Below are 18,585 nucleotides of genomic sequence, written 5' to 3'. Positions count from 1 at the left end.
CCTAACGTAATTATCATCGTATTTTCTTTTCTTTACACACGGTTCGCTTTTGTCGGATTGACACACATCGCTAGAAGCTGAATGACCTGTTGACACAACACTAACTTGCGATTTTGTTAAACCCTGTTTCCCTTTCAAACTTCCACTTTTCTACCAGTTATCCATTTTAATGTGAACGGAAACGATTCTGATACACAACTGACAACTTACTGCATTTGCCACAAGGAAAGAAGAAGTAGGCTATTGTTGAAAATGCAAAATTAAATATAAGTTTGTTGAAATTCCACATTAACATCTAAAATCAAAGGCCTGACCGCCATGTAACTGTTCCTTAGTCGGGTCGAGGTACTGTTGTTAGTATTGTTCGAACACAAAGAAGCTGCCAGACTAAATTTCCATTGTGAAATCAAATGCATTCCTAACATTGTTACATAACTGTAAATCAGACATTCGCGGTAAATATTAATTTATTTTGGAAATAATGTGATAAATTCCCGATGTTAGACATATGTAACAAGGGACATTATAGGGTTAATTTAATTAAAAAAATATATATATTATTATTATTATTATTATTATTATTATTATTATTATTATTATTATTATGACAATGCCGCAGAAATGAAGGAAACAGTAATAGGCCTAACTTCGAAACCCATCATTACGGAAAAGTTTTGGTGAACCCCTTGAAATATTTTGCGAATCCCCTAGGGGTTTGCGAACCACAGGTTGGGAAACGATGTATTAGAGTACATTATTTCTTCTAATCTTTATATACTTTCTTCTGTTTTCATCATCTTCCTACCATTTGTTTTTTTGTTTGCCAACATTTCAAACTGCAAATTCGTTACAGTACTATAAAACATGCTTTCTGATCATCACGTTTACAGCATAGAAAGTCAACTGAAAATGGCGGCTCCGTTCAAACATTTTGGTGAAGCTAGTATCAGTGAAATAGAATTTTAGTATATTTTTCCCTCGAAATTATTCAAATCAACTTTACAGGGAGTTATACCTGAAATCTTGATTTGCATAATACACGTCACTGTTCGTTAACAGAAAACCACAATTTAAGTCACATGGAGTTAGTGTGCACTCGAAGTTGGTTGCTTGACGGTTGTCAGCCCACTTTGAGGTCTGTGGATATAGAGGGAAAAATTGGATCGGTGTCGGTTAGAGTTCCCGGGTAGCTCAGTGGTAGAGCGTTGGTACGTTAAACCAAAGGTCCCGGATTCGATACCTGGCTCCGGAACAAGTTTTCCCTCGAAATTATTCAAATCAACTTTACAGGGAGTTATACCTGAAATCTTGATTTGCATAATACACGTCACTGTTCGTTAACAGAAAACCACAATTTAAGTCACACGGAGTTAGTGTGCACTCGAAGTTGGTTGCTTGATGGTTGTCAGCCCACTTTGAGGTCTGTGGATATAGAGGGAAAAATTGGATCGGTGTCGGTTAGAGTTCCCGGGTAGCTCAGTGGTAGAGCATTGGTACGTTAAACCAAAGGTCCCGGGTTCGATACCCGGCTCCGGAACAATTTTTCCCTCGAAATTATTCAAATCAACTTTACAGGGAGTTATACCTGAAATCTTGATTTGCAGAATTTTAGTACGTCAATTAATATTTTATTGTATTAAAGTACTTTAATTCTTCTAATCTTTATATACTTTCTTCTATTCGTGTAATAGTCAATTAAATCTCACTACAGTTTTAATTTTCTCTAGATAAATCAAAACCTTTAGTAAGATTTTTTTTTTGTGCAATAAGGTATCAAATTTCCACGATAATACCACAATAAAATAATATGTCTGTCATCATGTAATAACACATCACATCTGCTCTACCAAATTTGATTAGATGGAAAAATAATTTTAAACACATTACATAAATATATAATATTAATTAAATATATTATACACTGCTAAAGTCATCTAACAGTAACTGTAAACCTAAAGCAATGTTGTAAGGACACCATTAAATTAAAATAGTGGCACTGAGGTTCAGGGTTAAATCAGTCAATCAATGCTGACCATGCGATGGTGATCCCACTGGCTATAAACAGCACTTCCTGTTTAGGAGTTGTTTACTTCACAATCTGACATCATGTTAATAATACATCCATACCATGGATCGACATCATCAGTCAGCCACAAATTCTGCTTGGAGAGCCATTGGCATGTTACGACCTGGCCAAGGTCGTCCTACATCGACAGTACCATAGGATGATTGTTACCAAAGAGACCAATTCTTGGTTTGCCGGAACCATCATCTCCACGCTTCTCTACTTCAAGGAGAGATTGTTTTGGCAACAGGAGGCATATATCATCGCAAATTATACGGAATCATTTACATGCCTAATGACCGAGGAGACACGTTTTTCTTACAGCAGCACCTTGGAGACCAGAGAGAATGGGCTGAAGAACATCGAATTGGAGCTCACATCAATGGCATTCAGTACCATTCACAGATGAGTTGTGCTTCTCTTTACATCCTGACAATCAGCGTATCTGCATATGAAGAGAACGAGGAACCAGAAACAACCTGGATTTTGCCATAAACAGGTATGCTCATTGTGGAGGAGGACTAATGGTTTGGGGAGGCATTAGCATTGGAGGTCGTATAGACCTCTATGTTGTCAGTGGCAGATCCCTAACAGTTGTGAGATATAGGGATGAAATCCTCACACCCATAGACGTTCCTTAAGCTGGAGCAGTTAGTGAGGCCTTCATTCTTGTGGATGATAATGCACGAACATACTGAGGATACATGGTGGACAATATGCTTCATGAACAGGGTATCCAGCAAATGAACTGGCCAGCTCGATCTCCAGATCTCAATTCCATTGAACATGCTTGGAATGCTCTGGGTAGAAGGATTGCAAGTCGTCAGGACCCTTTAGTGACTGTACAGCAGTTACAACACTACCTCGTAGAAGAATGGCAACAAATTCCTCATGAAAGTCTCGACAACCTCACACTGTCAATGCCCTATACCTGTGGATTGAGGGAAAACCCCGGAAAAAACCTCAACCAGGTAACTTGCCCCGACCTGGATTCAAACCCGGGCCACCTGGTTTTGTGGCCAGACGCACTGACCGTTACTCCACAGGTGTGGACGTGCTCTTAATATTGCTTTGTTTTGTTCATTCCACCAAACAAATGGAAATGTAATGCATTTATTTATTGTTTTAGTTAATTAAGTGACCAGTCACCTTTTCGCATAGGCATCTGGAAGATACAAAAATATACCTTAATTTTTTTGAGCAGTGTAGATTTGTATATATTATTATTATTATTATTATTATTATTATTATTATTATTATTATTATTATTATTATTACTATTATTACCCAGCAGATTTTATTTCAAATTATAATATAATTGATATATTTAATTGAAAGACATTATGAATGGTAAGTTGTAGTGAAATATTTAACACAGTTATTACTTTAACTTATTGTTAACTCCAAATCAGTGAAATGGACTAACTGCAATAAAAGTTGCATTATTTTCCGAATTCATTTAAGACCTCTTGTAATAAAAATATCATTACCACTTAAATAAAACCTATGACTATGGTATTCTACCATATGAAAAGACACAATTATTTGAGTTTTTTGCCCCATATTCACACCATCGCTTCGTGAACTATCTGCTAAACCTATCAGTTAGAATGAAAATAGTTTGCAAAGATTCATTGCTTGAAATATGGTACAGTTAAGTTCCCACTTTTGTGATGAAATATGTGGAGTTGTTTGACAAATATTCACTTTATGAAGTACCACTAAAATATCTCTTTTACATTCATATAGGACGAAAGCAATGTTCCTAAGGGATGGTCAAGCTATTAACTGACAGACAAAAGTACTTTTATTTAGTCAATCTTAACATATATAAATAAGAGGAAGTGAAAATGTTTAAATACATACCGAGTTTTTCCATGAAAAAACTAGATATTATTTGCTGTTAAAAAAATACACAACTACAGACTTTCTCAAGAAAACGTAAAATTCGTGTAAAAATATTATCATAAACTATACTTAATACTGAACATGTATATATCCCTAACCACAACTAAAAATCATTTTTCATGTTTATCGACATGGCTCTGGCAGACTAAATGATGAGTGATAAGAGGAGGAATACAGTTGGAAAACTTACAGTCAAAAGCAATTCTCGTGCAATAAGTGACAAAATCTTTCCACTTCAGTGTATTTCTTTAATTCTCCATGAATAAACCTGTCAGTCTGATGGTGACCTGAAGGCACTAATGACAGGCATTGATACACTTAAATGCCGAACCAAATATAAAAGCAATTGAACTACCCTGTTCGTCAACTCTTACATGAAACAAAAAAAAAGACAAAACTGTATACACAAAGCAATATTTATAATTCAATCATAAACGCATTTTTACATTATATTTTAATTTATTATCTATTTTTGTTTGCAAGGGTCTGGTCAATGCAACACATTTGGGATCATTGTAGCAAAAACGAAATATGCAAAATAAAAAAGAGGCAAGGAGCTGAGGTGTTTCAGAATGTTAACAATTGAAATTACAGTTCCAATATGATTTTGCACCTTTGTAACATGTCACTGTTGTGAAGAAGTGGATGAAGTTTCCATAGGCGACTGTGCTGCTATCTCTTCGAGTGCCTTTGACTTCAGATCCTCATCTTCTGCAACTTCGAGGATTCTTGGTCCATAAAGAAGTACATAAGCACAATGCCAGTCACCTATTTAAACAGCAAATATTGATTTCCTCTGTTTTGTCAGTTCTTCTCTTTCTATAAAAATACTGGAATATATACAACAATTTACTCATATTATGTGTTATTCTTAGAACATGAACTTACCACCTCCTGACAATTTGAGCACATCTTCTGACGTGACAGGGGATACCTGGTCATCATCACATTTGAGCCAGATATCTCCTTTCTGTCGAACCCATGCTACATAGTGTCCACTTGAGCTAGAACGTCCACGATGGGTCAACACAGCCTGCAATGTGTAGTAACCAGAGTTGTTTGACCCCAGGTCTGGAACACAACATTACATTTGCCAGTTCTCTTCAGTTCAGATCATATAACAATTGTGTACAATTGAGAGTTATGGTCCAAGGGAAGTTGTCAACAAATGTACAGTCCAAAATGTTTTATTTAATTCTTCATAAATATTACTTCAAACAACTGCAACACTGACTTTCTGCATTAGAGACCAAGGTTCAACTCTCATCGAATTCAAGTGGAATTTTCGATGGACTAAGACAGAGACAGAGAGTTGTGAAGTACTCCCATTTCTATTGCTAGTATTCCAAAATTTATCATTATCTAGTGTAAAGTAGATCCACCACAAGTTGTGTACCTCAGACAATATCCAAGACAGAAAAGTGATCTATAGTTTCAGTATCTTATTCATAGTGAGGGAGAAAATGTAAAATGATTAACAGTCAAAACTATCCTTCTCGGTGTTCCTTATGGTGCATCAGGAATAAGAATACTACATATAAGCCTACTAAAAGTATTTATTATTATTATTCATTATTTATTTATTTATTTAATCTGGTGGAGTTAAAGCCATTAGGCCTTCTCTATCACACCAATAATTTTCCGAAAAATAGTTCTGAGGGAAACTACAAGAGTGTATAGGTAAGTAACACACAATAATTTTTTTTCTGCATTGGTATTGTGGCTGGGATGTTGACATTTCACCAAGATATAGTTTGAAGTTTGCACTACAGACACAATTTGTTTGCACGTGCAGCTCTATCAAGAGAATCATAAACTATGCAATAAAGATGCACGCATGTTATTGTCGTCAATCTATGAAGAGCAGCGAAGTGTTGTGCGATTTTTGTGGACATAACCTGAGTGAAATTCACAGGGACATGTGTAGCCTGTACGGGGAAGATTGTATGGACTCTAGCAAATCTCCAGATGGTGCGCATTCTTTGCAGACGGCCGTGAGAACCTTTGTGATTCGCCACGTTCTGGACGCCCAGTATCAGCTACAACCCAGCGGAATGTCACAGGCATTGAGGCGGCAATTTTGAATGACCGGCGGATCCAATTGTGAATCTTATCTCAGCAGTTCAACATTTCATACGGTGTACGATATCGTGCATGACACACTAAAATTTCATAAAGTTAGTGCCTGCTGGGGCCTAAGAACCTGACAAACGACCACAAGAGCCAGCGAATGATGACATGCTTGGATCACTTAAGATGTTATGCTGCAGAAGGGCATGACTTTCGGAAAGGAATTGTCACTAGTGATGAGTCCTGGATATACCACTACATGCCCGAAACAAAGCCTCTATGGAGTGGAAACATGCTGCTTCCCCAGAAAAGAAAAAAATTCAAAGTGACGCAATCTGCTAAGAAAGTGTCTGTGACAGTGTTCTGGGATATGCATGGTGTTTTGTTGGTTGACTTTGCTAAACACGGGACCACTGTGACTGCTGCAGCTTACATTCAAACTTTGTAAAGTTGCGTCATGCCCTTCGTGACAAACGCCATAACATTAATGGTGACGATGTCAAACTTCATGACAATGCTCGCCCCCCATGTAGCGGCTTCTGTTCTTGAGAAAATCAACACATTTGGTTGGGAGATGCTCCAGCATCCACCATACAGTCCAGATCTTGCACCATCAGACTTTCATCTGTTTGGTCTCATGAAGAAATTCCTGGCCGGCCATCACTTTGCGACCGATGCAGAAGTGCAATCAACTGTCCACAGATGGCTATACTTCAAACTAATGGACTTCTATGAACAGGGTGTACTGAAACTGGTACCACAATGGGAGAAATGTGTTGAGAAACTTGGCGCCTATGTAGAAAAGTAGCTAAAAGATGAGAGTTCATTTGTGTATTTTTTATTTTTGTTACCTATTACACGTTTTTTTTTAATTATTGTGCGTTACTTTCCAATTCAACCTCGTAATTTACTCAGTGAAGTACGTTTTTAATTAGAGGCAAGGTAATTTAAAGAGTGTAATTCGTCTCAATCTTGTTTTTATGGGATTTTACCAAATTGTTTTAACCACTAGTGAAGCCATAGTATCATTAATTCGAGATGTTCTCATTAGACTACAACTGCCATTGGCAAATCTTGGACGACAGGCTTGTGATAGGGCTGAAAACATGAGTAGGTTCAATAAAGATATTCAGTCTATCATAATTGACAAACAACCTTTGGCTTGTTATGTGCATTATGGTTCTCATTGCTGTAACTTGATCATGAAAGAGAGTTGTAATTCAGTAAAGTTCTAGTAAAGAAATGCTATGGAGTGAGCCAACCAGTTGAGAATCTTATTTTCCAACATGAAAGTTAAATCTATATTCACCCATATCCATGAGGAAGCAATTAAGGGACCAACTGAAAATACTGCCAGGATCAAACCACTCTGTCCCCCAAGATGGATCTACCGAAAGTCACAATTAGAGAACATTCTGAAAAAAAAAAAAAAAAAATATATATATATATATATATATATATATATATATATATATATTATTTGATCTTTGAAACATTGAGTAAACTATCAGAAGTAAGTTACGAAGAAGCCAGTAATCTAGTCATTGTGTTTGAAAATGGAGTAACATATCTTGGTTTTTTGATGAGGGAACAGGTAACTGATGTCCTTGAACTCTTGAACAAGTCTTTCTAGAGGAAGAAAAATACTATGATAGATCTCATTAAATCTGTTGAAACTCCTGTTGATAGTTTAAACCAGCAAGCAAGCCATGTGCACGATTCCAAAGATATTAGAGGGATAGAAGGAAACACTTGTCATACGATAAATTGAAGCCGTTTTGAAGGAGGGACATAGCAATATTATAGATTTATAGTCCATATATTGTCGAGCATGCTGCAGAAATTAGCATACTTGAAAGTCTGAATGATCGATCATTTGTTTGATTTTAACTCTTTTACAATTGACTTTAGCAGTAGCTTTCGTGTACCATACAATCAGGATAATGCATGAAGAGAATGAATGTAACCTTTATGAAGATTACTATAACAGATTGAGCACTTATTTATTTTGCCAAACAAGAGAAATAAATCCCACTAAGCCTAATTGTGATGTATAATGCAAAACAAAATACATAAACTCATTAAGTCTGAGGATACAGAAAAATATTATAGCTATGTAAAATCTCTAATTTTAATACAAATTTTAAGCAAATGGCATGCACAGAAGTTCATAAAGCGATTTTGTACAGAATAGGCTATGTTGTAATGATAAGCCAAAATCCTGAAGGTTATTTTTAAGAGATGGGGAATTAACTAAAAATTTGAATTAAAAGTGAGCATTTTAGTATCGGTATTTTTTATTTAAAATGGGAGTATGCAGTAATTGTATATTTCTTCAATTTCTTTTCACTGTATTAAAATGAATAAGATGTAATAGTTCCTTACTCATAATAATTACCACTATTAACAATTTTATATAAGAATAATTGTTGCGCCAACAATCTTCTACCAATAGGTTATTGAGGTAGGCCAACATAATGAAATTCCTTTCATAATGCATTATACGAGTAAGAATTGTTATTAATTACTAGGTCTACCATATTTATTTTCTCTAAATCTTTATATCGAAGGAAATGCTTCTGAATTTGTTTCTACAGCATATACGGTAATTAATAATTATTTTTATATAAAGGTGACAACACAATTCAAATTTTCTATGTATTAAACTATTTAATTTTAAAACACGTTCATCCTTAAAATATTTTTTGAATTACGAAAAATAAACCCTGGATGTCCATATACTTCATCTATGATCTCATAATTTGATTTTCGATTAAACCTAGATCTTTAATAGAAAAAGCATGCGAAATTTCCTTAATTCATACTGTATTGAATATTTGGTTGTAGAGAAACTCTATCAAAACTTATGAACAGAATTTTTAACATTCAATGGAAAATTATTTAGTACGAGTATACTCTATGTAATAGGAGTGTGTATATCATGTGAAACACTTAAAATTACACCATAGGCTATACATTAATATCTGCAATAAAGATTAGTAATTACATGCCTTAACTGTTCCTCAATTCATTAAAACACACCTTCTATATATTATCTAATTTAGATTCCATGCTAATGTCTTATTTCTACAACCAAGAAAGGTTAAATATAAAACGTAATTTTCACTCGGTACAGAAGAGAACAAGGAAGTCAGTGGAAGTTCGACAAATTCCAAAAGGAACTACCGGTTTGATTCAACTGTTGGACGTATTCTTTTCAGACAATACAAAACATATTGGAGGACTATATCGAATTATGCAATCAAGGACGACCATTTTCATGAGAGAGATACCATTGTCACTCTGCATTCATTTCTCTACAATCAACTACTGTCACCGTGATTCAAAGACAAGATTCGATATACATTTTATAAATCAGGGTACATTAATGATCCCATTGAATGGTTTGAAGTGCTGAAGCAGTACGCTTTTCAATATGAGGAGTTAACTTATGCGACATTTGTGGAGGTTCTTTCTACATCAGGTGCTCATGGTGCACTGCAAAGTTCTATTTTGATCCCTTTATGAATGCTGGTGGCTTGCACTTTGCCCATTGCCGCATTTTTGTGCATTAAGACTGATAAATCAGCAAATACGTTCATATAATTATACTGATGTCTTTGAAGTTCACATTTCCAATTTGTACCTTCATTTCCCATGATCATTAGTAGCTAAAAGGTATATCAATAAATTCTACAAATGCATACTATGTGTCAGTATATGTTTCATTCTGAAAACGTACAGGTGAACTGGAGAGGTCTACTTGTTAGCCACATTAGCCTATCTATCCCTCGAATGTCTTTGGATCCACTCTTGCAAACTGCTCAGGTGCAACGGAGAGCGCTCTTGCACAAAGAGCACGCTTGCTGATCACTGGTTTAAACGGACTTAGGTCTAATGAAAAGTTTCAATATATTTTAGAATATTGTAATGAGAAAGCAAATTTGACAGAACAGCCTGAGTCACATGCATATCAATCATATGAAGAATACTGTTAACAAGAATACTTTGAAATGATAGACATAGTTGTGGTGGGACTTCAAAATCGAATTCTCAATCACCATGACGGAAAGAATCAAGTTTTGCTGAAAAATGTCCTGATGAAGAGAGAACATTTTGATGTGATAGCACTTTATCCTGAAATAGACACAACATAATTAAAAGTGGAAATACATTTGTTCCAACAAAAGAACAAGATTTTCTGCTTAATTGATGCTAGAGAAGCTTGAAGTCATCAATGACAAAAAAGAGGTTAAATGTATATTCAGAAATGTAGAAAATCTTGTCCGGCTTTTACTGACATATCCATTGTCCAGCTGTGAAGATAAAAGTAGCTTCATTGCACTACGTGGACTCAAGACTTACTTGCGGTCAACCTATGATGCAAAAAAGGCTCAACCATGTAGCAGTGTGTCACATCCACAAACAAGTACCGGATGAGATTGACAACAAGAAGATTGCGAACATTTTTATTTCCAAGAATGACACAAGGAAAAATGTGTTCAGAACTATTTGAGACTAAAACAGTATTTTTCCTTTTACCATTTCACAGGACAATGTCACTATTGTATAAACAAGTTAACAACAAAGTTATTGATGCAGTATAACAACATTGGTTATTCATTGCAAATAAATAACAGATATTAAAGTAATAAATAGGAGTTATCTTTATCTTTATTATAAAGCTAAATCCGAATTCTAGTTTAGGTGAACTAAAGAAAACCGTAACATGATGACAAAGTAAAAAATCATGCTGAAAAATACTTACTGCCATATATTATGATTTCAATTAATTGTAATGCAGAACCAAAAGAAGTATGCACACCTGATGAGGATGACTGTCGGGGTCTCTCAGATAAGGGTCTGGAGGATAGCAAAATTAGTGCTAAGTTTGATGACATTATCAGAGAAAATCAAGACTCAATCATTTACAATGGATAAAATGTATTACAATGGAACCTCGATTTATTGTTCCCGGATGTATCATTTTCCTGGATCCATCATTCAAATTCGTTGGTCCCTGAACATATTCTATTTAAACTACGACTATAAAGCCTGCATCTATCGTTCCTTGATTTATCGTTTTCCCGCATCTATTGGCCAGATTTTTTAGCTCTGAAGTGTGTAAATCCCGGATTGATCAGTTTTAAGAAATAGCAACAAGCTTACAAATGTTTGTAGCAGTTGATGTCTTCAGAATGTTGTGCTGCAAGCTCCAATTGTGAAGTTTTATGGTTATTGGCCTACTTACGCACCGACCTTCCTCACAGCTTGCCTGGCAAGACAATGTAGAAGGGCCATGTGTCCTATCGATCGTTTTCTATTGTAAAACATTCCAGTCCGCGCTTCCACCAAGTTGTGTACTCAGTCTATCACATGTGTTCGGTTCTCGACAGTTCGTATTTTTAACTTGGCAGTTTCTAATCTGATTTTCTCAGATATGGCATTTCCGTGTAAAAAAGTTCGGACTTTAGAAGAACGACTTTGTATCATAGAAGAGGTGGAGAAAAATCCAACGGAGAAGAGGATTGACATAGCTAAGCGTCTTGGCCTGCCTCCTTCAACTCTAAATTGCATAATGGCAAAGAAAATAAAATCAGACAGCAGGCTGATAAGTGTGGTACAGCAGCTAAAAAGAGGAAGACAGGCAAGGAGTCAACTTATAGCGAGCTCGAAAATGTCCTCTTTTCCTGGTATCAACAGGCACGAGCATCAGGCATTCCCATTGATGGGACCATCTTGAAGGAGAAATCTCTGAAAATAGCTGAAACAATGGGGATTGAGAACTTTTCTGCATCGAACAGCTGGATCTCTCGTTTCAAACAACGCCATGGCTTGGTGTTTAAGAAACTGGCTGAGGAAAGTGCTGCTGTGGACACCAACGCCACGGATCTCTGGTTCCAAAGACTCCCGGAGCTGCTGGAAGAGTACGAGCCTCGGGACATCTATAATGCAGATGAAACAGGCCTCTTCTTCAACTGTCTTCCAGACCATACGCTGGCACTTAAAGGAGAATCCTGCCACGGAGGCAAAAGTGCGAAGGAGTGACTGACTGTACTGCTGTGCACAAACTCCGATGGCTCAGACAAACAAGTTCCCATCGTTATTGGCAAGTCTGCAAAACCACGGTGTTTCAAAAACGTGAAGAAACTACCTGTGAAATACTATGCTAATTCCAAGGCATGGATGACATCGGAGATTTTCAGAGACATTCTTCACGCTCTTGATAAATTCTTTGGTGCAAAAGGCAGGAAAATCCTCCTTTTTATTGATAATTGTGCTGCACATTCTCCAGACACATCATCGTTGAAGAATGTCAAGGTGATATTTTATCCCCCAAACTGCACCAGTGTTGTAGAGCCACTTGATTTAGGAGTTATAAAGAACTTCAAGCAGGCATATAAGAAGCAGCTATACAGAGGGCTTTATGTTTGATGGATGAAAGGAAAGAGGTAAAAACGAAGATAGACATACTACAGGCCATTCACTTTATTGTTTTGGCATGGCAACAAGTGACTCAGTTCACAATTCAGAACTGTTTCGTAAAATGTGATTATGGGGACAGAAATGAAGAGTCAGACATGTCGGAAGTCAACAGAAATGATGAAGAAGAAGACTGGACTCAGCTGGAGACAGGAACCGCTGGCGTTGATTTCGATGCTTATGTGTCTGTGGACCAAGAACTCGCGACATGTGGTCTGTCTGTCGAAGAAATGTGCGAGGAAGTGGCGAGTGGAAGTTCCATGGAGGAGGGACAAGTTGACAGTGACGATAATGATGAAGTTGATCCCAAACCAGTGCTGAGTTTTCAAGAAGCACTAAGTGCGTTCGAGACCATGAGAGCGTTCATAATGCTCACGAGATCGCCGACAGAGACCAAATGAACATTATTAATATTGAGAAGCTACTGTTTAGCTTAAAAAGTAAAGGTGCAAGTAAGCAAATGAAAATTAGTGACTTTTTTAACAAGAAATGAAGTGAGTTAATCAAAAAATCATTCATGTGCCACACATTCTTTAGTATATGAATACATGTGTGTACTGTAAGTAAATTTGATTGCTTATATTCATTTTAGACAGGTTCCCGTATCAATTGTTTTCCCGTTTCCACCGTTTTTTTTTCAGAAGTCAGAACAAAATGATGAATAGAGGTTTCACTGTATATACGAAGATAAAGTTAATTCTTAATAGACAAATATCTTTTATTATTAATAGGTCAGATGGTACAACATGCAAAAAGTAGATCTATTTTCAATAGGTATATTATAGCATAACATTTATACAAATCATACCGTCTGCAAAGGAGAATGGTTCATGCCTCATTCTTGCTTTACTGTTGCTATCTCCCTTATCCTTGGTATTCTTCTCTTGTTTCTGAGCTTCCTCTACACGTTTATCTTCATATTCCTGCACGAAAAGTTCGTTCAAAAGTTGAAAATATAGTAAAACAGAAGGCATTGCTGTAATTAATAGTTAATTATTTATGCAATCTGTATGTAAAGTGGAACTTCTTTGTGCAAGTGGATGCCTTATGCTGAAATTACATGAATATAAAAAGTCCATGCCATCCTACACGTTGCATAAATTAGTGGCAACACTCCTGGTATTCAGCTCCCCTAGCAGTGACCAATATAAGCTGATAATAAAAGGTGAAATGATGTCTGATATGTGTTTTCTGCACGTTATAAGGTAATAACCTCATTTAAACTTTATTTGCAGTGGCTGCAATAGTAAGACTGTCATCTGCAATGCTCTAAGGCAGAAAATACCCATCCCATTAACCTTCGCAATGGAAAAGGTCATGGGCGCAGAGACTCATAACCGGAAAAGATGGAAGATGCTCCAGAATTATGCAATTCCACCTGATAGTAAATGTTAAAATGTTATGTTTTATTTAACGACGCTCGCAACTGCAGAGGTTATATCAGCGTCGCCGGATGTGCCGGAATTTTGTCCCGCAGGAGTTCTTTTACATGCCAGTAAATCTACTGACATGAGCCTGTCGCATTTAAGCACACTTAAATGCCATCGACCTGGCCCAGGATCAAACCCGCAACCTTGGGTATAGAAGGCCAGCGCTATACCAACTTGCCAACCAGGTCGACACCTGATAGTAAATCAATCACTTGAGCAGCCACGTGACAAGCACCATGGTTCACCGCTTGGTGAGATAAATATGTTGTTGTTGTTTGCTAATGCTGAATTTCTGACAACAAAATCATTAATTCTCTCGCTCTCCAGTATTTTTCACTCAAGGATGCCAAGTTGATAGTGGCTGGGCAGTGCTGAAGATGATTTTGATCCATTTCCTTCTGAAGATCACATAAGGGGCAGAGTGGTGAAGGAGTGAGCTGAATATTAGGAGTGCTGACACTAATTTCTGAATGACCCATGTATATTTTAATTTATTACAACAAGAAACATTTTCTATAAGAAATTTGATCCACTTTAATAATAAAAAACACATCCTATGATACCCAAAGAGAATGGAATCTCTAGTAATTTATAGTAAGTACTGAATTGATTTTTAATATTAATAATAGTAGCATTCTATTTCTATGGAGGCAAGTTATGTAATAAAAATAGAGCAAGCCATGAAGTGTGCAGTAAAGTAACTTCATTTGACTGTGTTCAGAAAAGGCTTACCAGTACTTTTCATAAGCAAAACTGGTTAATAAACTCTTACTTCCTGTTATGGTAGTAAATAATAGTATGACTCACGCTAAAATTAGACGAGTGCAAAAAAAATTCACATCACATATAAATTGCATACATAATTTTATTTATTACCATAAGAAAAAGACACATTTTTTTGAAGAAATTTATTCTACTTTCATAATAAAACATCCTATAATGTCTAACAGAATCTCTAATATGTCATGAATCTATTTTTAACATTAATAGCAACAACATTCTCCTTCAATGGTGACAAGTCATACAATATATTTGTAACACAGCAGGCCATGGAGTGTGCGATAAAGTAACTTTATTTCATGTGTTCAGAAAAGGCTTACTTTTCATATATAAGTAAATAATAATAATAATAATAATAATAATAATAATAATAATAATAATAATAATAATAATAATAATCCGTGGCATGACAGCCCATGAAGGACCATGACCAACCAGCCGGCTGTAGGCCTCACGTCCACATGCCAAAGCAGAGGTGGACGATCATTCAATCAGTATGGTTTGCACAATGATCCCCCCAGCTGTTATAGCTGGCTTTCGTAACTGGATTTCGTTACGATTTCACTACCTATTGTAGCTCCCCAAGTGCATCACGATGCTTGGTGGGCACCGGTCCCATACACTGACCGAAATTTCATGAGAAAATTTCTTCCCCCATGAGGACTCAAACCAGTGAGCATTCTGTAACACGAGTCCTAGGCAGGATGTCTTAGACTGTGATGCCACGGCATGGGACTTTCATATGCAAATCTGTTTAGAAAACCCCTACTTTTTATGGTAGTAAATAAAAATAATTAAAGCTTTGAAGATGGTGATTACTATCGCATAAGGATCTCTTTTAAATTTTTCAGAGCTCTGTCCTAATGTTCCGACAAATTATCTTTGGAATGACATGTGTTACGTGTTTTTCTCCCTTTCAAACTATAATTCATATCCAGTGCTGTTTCATCAGACGTTGTATTGTCTGCTATTATTAACCAAAACAAACAGAAAAATCCAAGTGCTACCATACAATACCAAATGGAAAATTTGAATGAATATGCACTATGCCAATAACAGTGTGGGACAGTATGGCGATGCGATCTTACAGTGTAAGTAAAATATATGTAATTGGTTACAGAGTGTGCTTCCTATGCACATGTGCCTCTTTCATTTTGTTGTCTGTTCTCTTCTGGTGTGAACTGTGGTTGAAGTGTTTAAAAGTTATAACAACCACGTGGCCAGTACTTCAGTTTTGTTAATTTATTTGGTGTTCTGTGTTTGTTACTGAAGTAATATCATAAAATGTCAAAGAGAAAATTCCTTTTCAATGATGATTTAAAGGAAAAATTGTTTTTTATGAAAGAAAGTCCAGTAGGTGATGGGTCAAAGGTGCAGTATACAATGTGTCTGGCTGTGTTTTCAATTAGTCATGGGGGAAATGCCGATATACAGTGCATTTGTAGCTTGACCGGACCATTCTGCAGCGGCCTTGGACTGGGTGAAGATTGGCACGCTTGCCGCCAGAGTAGCGCTGTAGCTACAGCAGACGCACTAGTCAGTCGAGTTGGATCTGTCGTGAGGGAAAGACGTCTATGCGCGTGTTGTGAGTAAAATTGTGTTGTATCGTGGTGATAAAGTGTCTATTATTAATGGTTGAATACACTTTAGAACAACGTATTTTTCTCTATGATGCATATGTGAAATACTCTTCTGCAAGAAGGTGTCGAAGAGAATTTGAACATCAGTTTGCAGGTGTTCGAATTCCTAGCAGGTCAACTATTCATGACCTTGTCAATAAAGTCAGAAGTACAGGATCTTTTCTGAACAAGAAACGTGTTCAATAACACCATGTATTGACAGAAGAGAAGCTTAATGAAGTAGGGGCCCAGTTAGAGCACTCATCCTGCAAATCACTGCGACGTTTAGCACAAGAGGTTAGCATTTCCAAGACATCAGCTTTTGTGGCAACAAAACTTCTGAAACTTAAGCCGGACAGGGTAACTGTAGTTCATGCTTTACAACCACAAGATCCTGTAAGTAGGGTTAATTATTGCAATTGGTTTTTGCAGTCTGTTCATAATGGCGACGTGGACCCACTTTTAACATTCTTCATTGATGAAGCATGGTTTCATCTTCACCGTCACGTTTCTACTCAGAACAATAGATACTGGGCTACTGAAAATCCTCATATTATTCATGAAGTTCCTCACCACACTGCAAAGGTTGGGGTTTGGTGTGCAGTGAGTGCGAGTAGAATTATTGGTCCCATATTTTTCGACACAACATTGATTCACACGTTTATGTAACTTCAATTTTAAATAATTTTTTTCCACAACTAACAAGAAATGAACGATTCAGTGGCTGGTTTCAGCAGGATTCAGCTACAGCGCACACCACTGAGAATTCTATGCATGAATTGCGAAGTGTGTTTGGTGACAGAATAATTAATCGAGGATTGTGGCCACCTCGTTCCCCTGACCTATCTCCATGCGATTTTTATTTATGGGGATCGTTAAAGAATAAAGTGTACGCATCAAATCCGCACATATTACAAGAATTGAAGGACAACATCACGAGAGAAATACAATCAGTCAACATGAACTTTTGCAAGTGAACCAGAATTGTTTTCGGAGATATAATAATAATAATAATAATAATAATAATAATAATAATAATAATAATAATAATAATAATAATAATAATTTATTTATTTAATCTGGCAGAGCTAAGGCCAGTAGGCCTTCTCTTCCGCCCAGCCAGACTGTAATTCTAATTAAATACATTTGCTTACATAGTTATTACATTAATATCTAGATCATAAAACAACATGAAAGTAAATAATGAAATTGGATAACTAATGTTAGTGTGACAATAATAAACACTGGTAAGAAATAGTTATAATAATAATGATAATAATAATAATAATAATAATAATAATAATAATTATTGAGGAGTGTTGTGATCATGTGTCTAGGTTATGATGAGTGGATAAATTTTGAAAACGAGACGCAAGATAGACAGGAGTGGAGAAATGCAATATGTGAAAGAGAAGGGAAAGACAGTGGATTTTCCTATGATCTTCTAGACGGAGCCAGGACAACATTTCGAGGGATGGTGTTACGTGATCAGCCCGGCGAATATTGCAGACGAAACGGACGCACATATTATGAACACGTTGTAGTCTCTGCGCCGAAGTAACACTTAGGTCAGTAAGCAGAATATCACAGTAATCGAAGTGGGGCACCACGAGTGTTTGCACTAACATTTTTTTCATGGAAAAGGGTAGAAAATTCTTCAATCGTCTAAACGAGTGGATTAATGAGAATACCTTTTTGCAGGTTTCTGCAACTTGAATGTTCCAATTTAAACCTTTATCCATATAAATACCTAGATTCTTTACTGATTCACTGAACGGAATTTCGGTGCCGTGTATTTTAATCGGGGACAAATTTGGTATGGTAATAGTGCTTAACAAACGTGAATGGCCCACAATGATTGACTGTGATTTTTCTGAATTTAGTTTAAGTCGGAATTTCCGTGTCCATGTCCAGATTGAGTCCAGATCGTCATTAATTTTAGTTATTGCATCATTTATTTCGTCAGTGTGGAATTTTATGTATATTTGAAGTTCGTCTGCATAGAGATGGTGTCGGCAGTACTTTAGAGATTCTGATATGTCGTTGATATAAATTGTAAGTAGTAAAGGGCCAAGAACTGATCCCTGTGGGATCCCTGACCTCACGGCCTGCCAAGGGGAAGAACGATTTCCAGCTATCACACTTTGTTGGCGGCCATTAAGGTAAGAGTCAAATCACAGGACAATGTGCTCTTCTAGGTGTAGTCTTCTGAGTTTACATATTAACAAGT

The 18,585-nt window shown here is 36.5% G+C and overlaps 1 protein-coding gene across 1 annotated transcript in view; it reads right to left on the bottom strand.

The window, feature by feature from the left end:
- Positions 1–4,200: 4,200 nt before the first annotated feature.
- Positions 4,201–18,585, bottom strand: part of Usp14 (ubiquitin specific protease 14) — a 152,527-nt gene continuing 138,142 nt past the window's right edge. The window contains exons 9-11 of the mRNA XM_069823918.1: positions 13,335–13,449; positions 4,862–5,044; positions 4,201–4,741 (exon numbers count right to left, since the gene is read on the bottom strand). Of these exons, the coding sequence (XP_069680019.1) occupies positions 4,599–4,741; positions 4,862–5,044; positions 13,335–13,449 (441 nt within the window). The 3' untranslated portion in view covers positions 4,201–4,598. The remainder of the gene's footprint in view (positions 4,742–4,861; positions 5,045–13,334; positions 13,450–18,585) is intronic.

This window comes from Periplaneta americana, chromosome 4 (assembly GCF_040183065.1).
Source record: "Periplaneta americana isolate PAMFEO1 chromosome 4, P.americana_PAMFEO1_priV1, whole genome shotgun sequence".
In the NCBI taxonomy this organism is placed as follows: domain Eukaryota; kingdom Metazoa; phylum Arthropoda; class Insecta; order Blattodea; family Blattidae; genus Periplaneta; species Periplaneta americana.
This window is presented reverse-complemented; position numbering and strand designations above follow the sequence as displayed.